Here is a 9,199-nt window from a genome sequence, read left to right as displayed (position 1 = left end):
AGTTTTCTCATAAGCTTTATATCATACTCGACTAATATGATAGTATACTCAACTATTTTGAATAGATATATGAGTATGAAGTTATCAAAGTTAAGAGAAAATTAAAATGTTTTGGAAATCATCAACAAACCAAAGTTACTAAAATTATATTTGATCACCAAAAAATATTTTCTCAATAAATCAAAACACAAATTTCTCAACTCAACTAATTTTGAATGTTACTTGATTACAAAATATTTGTATTCAATTACATTTCTGATACTGACTTGTAATGATTACTTTAATGCACTACTAAATTTAGTTGATTATGTTTTAACATTTACTCGATTACAAATTTGAACAATTGATTATACTAAAAGTTCAAAGACTTGACAATTTATTGAAGAATAAATATTCGATTACAATTTGGTTTTTACTTGAATATTTTGAGATATTTACTAGATTATAACTTTGAGTATTCAATTATTTTTTGCTACACCAGAGATTTTTCATAAACACTCGATTACAAAAATATATTTAGTTGAGTATGATTTCCTACTTACTTGAATACAATTTAATTTATAATCAATTATCTTTTATACAAAAATAACTTACTCAAATATAACAAGAGTTTACTTGATTATTTGATAAGCATACTTAATTGAAATTGATTTAGTCCACTAATTACTTACTGCAAATGAGATTATAATTCGAATAAATAAATATTTTACTCGATCAAATAATAGAGTATAGAGATGTACCTAATTATAATTGATTTTATACTTTATTAAAACTCTGAGTATAGAGACTTAATAACTTAAATCAATATTTTACTCGAGTAATATAAAATATATACTCAACTAATATAATAATATTCTAATATACTCTATTCAAAAACAATTTATATTTAAGTGATATGATGATATAGTCAAATGCTACTATGACTTTTCTAATACATTATTTTGCATATCACCCTCAAAACCTATTTTATACGGCCGCCTGCTTGTGTTCTCCAATTACTCTTTTCTTTATTCCTAATCCTCCTTTGATTTGACTTACTTTATCATTATCTTCAATTTCCTCCCGCTTCTCCTCTGATTTATATTTCTCAATTAAAACTAATTCTTTAATTAATTTATAATATCAATTTTACACCTAATTCTTCGAATTAATTTCCTTTACTTGCTTCATACAAAAAAAATTAAATTATATAAAATTTATATAAACTCGCACTTTTAAGAGAAAAAATAGCACAAAATTAAAATAAAAATTAGATAAGAATATGTCCAAAATTAAGTCTTTATGAGGGACAAAGATTACCATTTGGTAAGTGCGCTGCATGGATCAGGAAGTTTCTCCATCAGCGTCGGCAGTAACTTGTACAAGGAGCCAGCAAGATTTTTGGACAGACATATTTTGAAAGATATAAACACAACACACATATGTTTCATCTGCTTGCTGCACCCAAAGATTGGTAAGTTCTTGGCTGAAAAAGGGAACAAATGGTACACATGACACTGCCCTTACCCTTAACCCCATCCCCCCAAAAAATTTAGGTCCATGCTGTTGGGCTGAGTTTCCTCCTTGAAGATGACCCATTAATTTTTATTTAATTGTTAATTAAGTAAAGTCCATAAGTTAGGCTTATATGAAAGATTTAGGGGTATTTTTATCTTAAAAAATATCAAATATGAAAGGGTTTTAAATAACTAGAGAAGACTTTCGTATATTCTCATTATTTGATTGATAGTGGAAGTTTTGGATAAACTCCGGTCCCGTAATTTTTACTCTTCGCATTGAGAGAATTTTTCACGTAATATTTTGGTATTTTTGTAATTGATGGATTGTTGCACTTATTTCATATTACTATATATCTATTTGATTTAACTCTTATTAGGTTCAGGAGAGAACAAAATATTTGACTATCTTTATATTAAGTTGTTAATTTGAGGTATTTTTCTCCCAACATGTGGCACTATCAAAGCACATGAAGCAGTCAAAAACAAAATCATGGAAAAGCAATGAAATGGTAAGGTACAAACCAGACTACTACTTAACATTCTGAGAGAACAAGAGAGTGGGAGCAAGTGAACACATTTGTTAGAGCCCCTGCTGAGTTAGCTGCCCTTGTTGCTCCCATGACGAGCCATGCTCATCCTGTACTTCATCTTGGTCTAGCCCCTCATTCTGTACTTCATCTTTGCCTCTGACGCTCAAGAACACATCATAGGCACATTGAGAAATGGAAGAGGAGAATTGCTGTATTCTTGGACTAGCCATTTGACCAAAGATAAAAGGTCAGCAAGGAGCACAGGCCCGAGAGATCAACTCAATGTTGATAGACCATGCCAGTGCGCATGGCATAATAAATATATAAACAAAGTCTTAGTGAGGAAAGAGTGAGCTAAATTCACTGGGAAAACAACCGAAGGTGTGGGAAATGCCTTCTTTGTTGGGTGATTTACTAAGATATTTCTTCTTTTCACATTCTCAGAATTCAACAGTGGTCCTGCATTGGCCATCTCTTTTTGACCCTTGAGAATCCAAACCAAGACAAAGCAAACCCAAAACATGGGTACACAACCCACATTCAACAAAGCAAACCCCCCCCCCCCAAAAAAAAACAAAGGAAAAATCTAGAAGGTTCTGATGACCAAAACACAAAAAATCTAGGTTCTGATGATCAAATCCAAGGCCTAATCCAGATCTTTTTTCACTAAACCTTCAGCTTCTCACCTGCCATACGGCTGAAGACATAACAAAAACCAAATCACACACAAAATGGCCTAATCCCAGGAGTTAAAATTGACAATGAGGTTTACAAATGATGCCAACAAGATGGCCCCAAAACCCCTGAAAAATAGACCTACATGTATATAAATTTTGTGCTTTCCTCCAAATAGGAAGCCTGGGAACACAAAAACCGCACATTGGAGGGCTGGTGATGTTCTGATGTCCAAATGCATGCCATGGCAGCTGAAGAGAGCCCCAGATCACTCACCCATGTCTAGTTTAGTTTTCCAATTCCTGCACGTGGTGGGGGTGAGTTTGCTTCCTACAAAAAAAAAACCAATAAGGCATTAGCATTCCAAGCATCTCAGAACAAGAACTCTTTGCTCACCTAAATTAAGCCGATGATGCCATCAAAGCAGGGGCGGAGCCACTTGAGGCTGGGGGCAATATTGTTTTTTAAAAATTTTATTTTTTACAATAATTTACTACTAAAAATAAAAAAATTATATTATATTTTACTACTAAAAATAAAAAAATAAATATTGAAGAAAGTACGTATATACTAGGGCAGTAGTAACCATCATAACATTTTTTACAATTTGTTCATAATTTTATTTTTTTACAATGATGATGTAAATAAAACTAAATATTGAAGAAAATTATAAAGTAAAGAAAGTAAGTATGGAGAAAATTTATATTAAAGAAAATGAACAAATTAACAAAGCAAGTATTGAGCAAATTGATGTTGTACAACTTTCTATGGATCCCAGGCTAAGAACTATCATAATATATTATAATGTTACCTTTCAATATCAAATTAGAAGAGTCTACTTGCAAAAAGATATGTATTAGTCTCGAAATCAAGATGATTCATTCCAATTTGGTTCAATAAATTTGATAATTGGTTAGAATATAGTATAAACAAAGATGTCGCATTTTGCTTATACTATTATATTTTTAAAACAAATAATGGGAATAAGGAGATGGTGATTTTTTCTTAAAGAAGAGTTCAGTAATTAAAAAAAAAAAAGAGAGAGAGAGAGAGATAAATTTTAAGTTTATATTAGAGATGTTAATAGTGCACACAATTAATCTCGAAACAACTATGAAATCTTAATGAATCATGAGAAAAAAAATTGAGATAGTTTTCTTTAAGCAGTTAGAACAAACATTGTGAGATTATCGAATTCGTCTAAATGCATCAATTGATTGTGTTCGACTTCTTTTACTGCAAGAACTAACATTTAGTGATCATGACGAATCTAAAGATTCAAATAATAAACTTTTTTTGAACAATTGTAATTTTTAGTATGAAAAACTGTAAGGGATAATTGTAAAAAAAAAAATTATTTAAATATTATTATTATTATCATATTTTTAAAATTATATTTTTTATATTTAAGTTCATTCCCACTTAACCAAAATCCTGATTCTGCCTTGCATTAAAGCATACAAAACAGCGGGGAAAATCACAGATAAGCAACAAATATGTGACAGGCGTTGCTCACCTTGCTACCCCGGTTGGAAGCCTGAAAATCTCATTCCCATATTGTATTACCACTTGTCCTGTAAACCAAGCAAATCAACACAAACCCTTAGAGATCGTATGTGAATTTCCTTGGATCATAAATGAAATAATAACGCATAAAGGAATATATATTCTAAAAAATATCACTACTGCATCAGTTTAATGACTACTTTTGCATAAATCATTCAGACTGAATAGCTCTTTTCATCATCTTTTTTATTCTTCAGTGTCTCACTGTGAAAAGTAATTAATACAATTCTTATTCCAATACCCAACCGAAGAGCACAAGAAATATGGAAAGCTACAAGATACGAACCAGTTTTTTCTGTGGAATCTTCGAACAATTTTTGGGACCAATCAAATCCAGAAATGTGGTGTGATATTGAATACCTTCCCTGGGAGTAATTGGCATGATTGCTGAGGAAAGTTGCCCCATTAATAGTTACACTAGAAACCCGTGGGATACTTCCAAAAATACAGGCATCCAAACGAGAGTGATCAAAAGAGGCTTTCTCCATGACCTCTTGATCTTGCACACACACATGGTTTATGCCACACTCCTTCACTTCAAAACCAACATCAACTACTACATTAACAGTCACTTCATCACCTGCGTCCAAATAATTCCCAAGCTTCCAGTGGGTTAACCATATCACCTCTTCTCCAGCTTTTGGAATGACAAAGCCACGCGGACCATATATCCACTTGAGATCCTTGCTCTTATTGCAAACTTTAGCAAACAATGGAGGAGGCCAACAAATCTCCTCTTTATTGGAAAGTGCATAGACACAGCAGAAGTTCAAGCCTCGGAACCTGCAACTGGGAAATGAGCACACGGTAAAAGATATTGTGGACCCTGCACTTTTATTGCTAAACCAGTCTGGAACCTCGCCTCCAGGAAAAAATGTGCTGAATATACCCTTTTCATGCATCCCCTGAGCCATGAAATTCAATTAGGAAAAGAAGTTCTTGCACAATTTAGAGAGAAAGAGAGAGAAAGAGAGAGAGAACCTGAATAGGAAGCCTCTCAATTCTGCCGGATGAGGTGCAATTTGCTGAGACGCCATTGAAAAAGTCCATCTCAACGTTTGTCATAGATTGCACGTTGTGCAAGCCCAGAACTTTTATGACTTCCGCATCTACATTTCCTATAGGCTCAAGCTTGATGTCACCCTCTAGGTCAACCAGTTTCCCACAATTTGTTGTTTCTATGATTTGCGGTTCGGACATACCTGACTGATAAGTTATCCTTTGCAAAGATGTGCACTCTGGCACTCGCAATATTTCCAAGCTTGGTAGCTCCAAAAGAGATTGAAGCTCTGTACATGATTCTAAGCGTAGAATACATAGTGCACTAAGTCCACTGATGCATTCTGGTAGGCTACGGATAGGATTTCTTCCAAGGTTCAAATCCCTCAACAAGTTCAAGTGACTAAAATCCCTGGGGAAAACATCATCAGAGAGATTGCAGTTTTCAAGACTCAAACGTACTAATGAACTCGGCAAAGGAGACTCTGAGAACTGTGGAACTCTTCCAAACCTTTGTACCAAAGACCAAAGAAATGCATGTCTTGATTTTGGCTCCCCAGTGGTTGAGAGCAAACGACTTGTATCAATTCTGTCAGCAAGGAACACTTTCAAAGATTTCATATTCCTCAGTCCTGTTGGCAACTCATCAAGATTTGAGCAACCAGATATGTCAAGCTTTTCAAGAGATTTTAGCATAATGAAGTTTGTTGGCAACTTCCTCAGATTTCTGCAATCTTTTAGGATCATGACAGCAAGTGCCTTTAAGTTTCCAATAGATTCATGAACCTCAGCCAAGTTCACACAATCTTTAAGAATTAGTCTCTCAAGATTGGGGACCAGTGAGAAATCAGGAGTTTTGGCAAGGAAATGAGAGTGACTTAGATTAAAGATTTTCAATGAACTAAAACACTGCAAAACAGAAAAAGAGGGGGGGAGAAAGAAAGAAGAAGTTCATTAATAACCCAGCAAGTGTGGATATGAAATGAATTCAGTACCATAAGAACACTGAATACCTTTCTTCCATCCCAAACATTTTTCAACCTGCTGTAACGCATGTCAAGTGCCACCACGTTATCCAATTGGAAGTCATTGTGTATAGATTCAAAAGGGAAGCCATGCCAACACAACCACCTTAATGTTTTAGGAAAATTTTCAAAGCTGCCACTGAGTTGTACAAAATTGAGCTGCAGAAGTCCTAGGTTGCACATCTTTGAAAATGCATTGGTTTCAAAAACTACTTCGCTAGAATTTCCTTCAGCAACCCCTACTGGGTTCCAGGAGAACAAGGAAAAACATTGTCGTTTTGGTGAATTGCATCGATCAAACAACATTGAGGTTTCCATGAATACTTCAAACGAACGCTTTTTATTAATACGAATAACTTTCTTGCGAAATTCATTACCCTTCACCAAGTTCATGTCCAGAATGAGGCCTTCTATTTTCTCAGCACCCTAATAACAAAGGGCCAAAACAGAAGAGTAATTAGATAGAAAGAAAGTATTGTTAATTAAATAGAATGCCTTCCAATAAGAACAAAAATGCACACACAAGTAATATGCTTGTACTCACAGTTTTTTCTGCCAAGACATCAAAGGACTCTTCATGATTCCATATTCTACTGCGCTTACCTGGCTCATATGGCGATTCTTGCCGAACAATTTCTCTTCCCATGTCTTGAATCAATTGATGCATTCTCAACTTATTCCGGAAATCAATACTTAACATGCATCTATCAATAAGATTGTGGATTCCAATTGTCGCGTAAAAGTCACACTCGTTTAGGACTTGAACTGTCCAATCTTTATCCCTCCCAACGAAGAAACAAGCAATATGGAGGAACAAATTTTTGTCATGCTCATCTTGCAAATTTTCATAGCTTATTTTGAGCTTTTCAAGTACTTTACTGTTTGGAACTGCTTTTAGTTTTTCTAAATGACTCTTCCATACATCTAGGCTTTTTCCAGATAAAGAAGAACCCAAAACCTTAATGGCTAATGGCAACCCTTCACAGTAGTGCACGATCCTTCTAGAATCTGACTCATAATCATCAGTGGGATGGTCTTTTCCAAAGGCATGCCAACTGAAGAGCTCTAGTGATTCTGCAACATCCAATTTTTCAATCCTGTACATCCTGCAAGTTTCATGAGCCCTTAGTAACCTCTCATGCCTGGTTGTAATTATGATTTTACTTCCTTGAGAAAACCAATCTCGCACTCCTAGTATTGCATCCAATTGCTCCATTTTGTCAACATCATCAAGGACCACAAGAACTCTTTTGCAATATAGGGCAGCTTTAATTTTGACAATCCCTTCATCAATACTATATACTTTTTCTTTTCTCCCCCTTAGAATATCTGAAAGAAGTTTTTTTTGCAAACGAATTAAACCTCTGGGTTGTCCTGAAATTTCTCTTATATTTGCAAGAAAGCTGACACCTTCAAAACTTGAGAAGTTTAAATTGTACACCATTTTAGCTATCGTAGTCTTCCCTATTCCGCCCATCCCACAAATGGCTGCCATGCCAACATCACTAGATTCATCTTGTAACCAAGTGTTGATGTCTTCTGCACGAGTATGCGTTCCAATTAAGTAAGGGGAAACACTCGAGATTGTGCGATTGATTTTGTCTTGAACTACTTTAACAACTTTCTGGATAAACTTTGACTCATCCCTATAAAATGTGATCAAGGTGGAAAATAAATCAGCACTATAAACACCTAGGGACTTTGAATAAAAATTACAAATACTCAAGCAACCAACAAGAAAAATTGCTAAGCTAGGACCACCTTCCTAACCAACTGGATTAGTCTAGTGAAAATTCTATCAACGAATTTTCATGAATAAAATTACTAAATAAAAACAACTGAAACCTCAGAAAAATTGACATATATTGCAATAGAGCATTTTGGATTTATTGGGTGCAACAAGTGGTACTGATTTTTTATACAAAGCATGGCATGGACATAGGACTAGTAGTCAGGAGTCACAGAAAATTACCCATCATCTTGATCTTTGGAAACCATTCCTCCCAAATCCGCAAGTTCTTCAAGAGCTGCCCACCATTCCTTCAATTTGTCCACCCACTCAACTTTTCTTTCATCCACTTCACCTACGAATTGCTCCTCATGCCTAGCAAATGCTTCCATATACCTTTCCTTTTGCTTCTTGATTAAGGTTGGATCCATGTTATAAAATATGGGTAAAACTTCATGTCCAGAGGCCCTCCTGCGTTTGAGAATCATCAAAAGCTCATCAAGACACCAACATGAAGAAGCATAGTCCTTGGAGAACACCACTATTGAAATTCTAGAGTCTCGAATTGCTTTCCAGAGTTCAAGCTTGATGTTTTCTCCTACTTCTATCCCCTCCTCATCCCTGAAAGTGCGAAATCCTGCATCCAGCAGAGCTATATAAAGGTGATCAGTGAAAGTCTTGCGGGTCTCTTTGCCCCTAAAGCTCAAGAACACATCATAAGCACATGGAGAAGTGGAAGAGGAGAATTCTTCCACTCTTGGACTAGCCATTGAACAAAGATGGAAACGGAACAAGGAGGAAAGGCCCAAGAGATCAACACAGTATCTATGGATCATGCCACTGTACATAAATATATAAACAAAACAAAGACTGAGTCCGTAAAGAGTCAACTGAAATTTACTAAAAAACAACTGAAGGTTGGGGGAATGCATTCTTTATTGTGTATCTGATCTGGCAAGAGCTGGCCTGATTCCGGTGAAACATTTTTTTATTGTTAAAAGATAATATATATGGATTAGTTAATATTATCTTTGCTAAATAATGGCACCCAGTTGCAGAAGTTGGGCTCGCAGATTCTAGCGCCGAAAGGGACCTTTTTCAGCTACCGTTTCCCTCTCTCCTTCCTCCTCCTTTCTTTCCACCTTTCTCTCTTCCGATCACCGCCGGCGTTCTCCA

General features: G+C 35.2%; 1 protein-coding gene across 1 annotated transcript; it reads right to left on the bottom strand.

Moving 5' to 3' along the window:
• Positions 1–2,653: 2,653 nt before the first annotated feature.
• Positions 2,654–8,850, bottom strand: LOC127810390 (disease resistance protein RPV1-like). Its single transcript, XM_052349849.1, has 7 exons — positions 8,267–8,850; positions 6,839–7,940; positions 6,283–6,720; positions 5,252–6,178; positions 4,557–5,175; positions 4,221–4,278; positions 2,654–3,034 (listed from the first exon to the last, which is right to left on the bottom strand). Exons 1-7 carry the CDS (start codon positions 8,791–8,793, stop codon positions 2,992–2,994), a joined length of 3,714 nt encoding a protein of 1,237 aa, XP_052205809.1. The 5' UTR covers positions 8,794–8,850; the 3' UTR covers positions 2,654–2,991.
• Positions 8,851–9,199: the final 349 nt, after the last annotated feature.

The sequence above is a fragment of the Diospyros lotus genome, chromosome 9 (genome assembly GCF_014633365.1).
Source record: "Diospyros lotus cultivar Yz01 chromosome 9, ASM1463336v1, whole genome shotgun sequence".
Lineage (NCBI taxonomy): Eukaryota > Viridiplantae > Streptophyta > Magnoliopsida > Ericales > Ebenaceae > Diospyros > Diospyros lotus.
The sequence above is the reverse complement of the archived record's forward strand: the minus strand, read 5'-3'. Positions and strand labels throughout refer to the sequence as shown.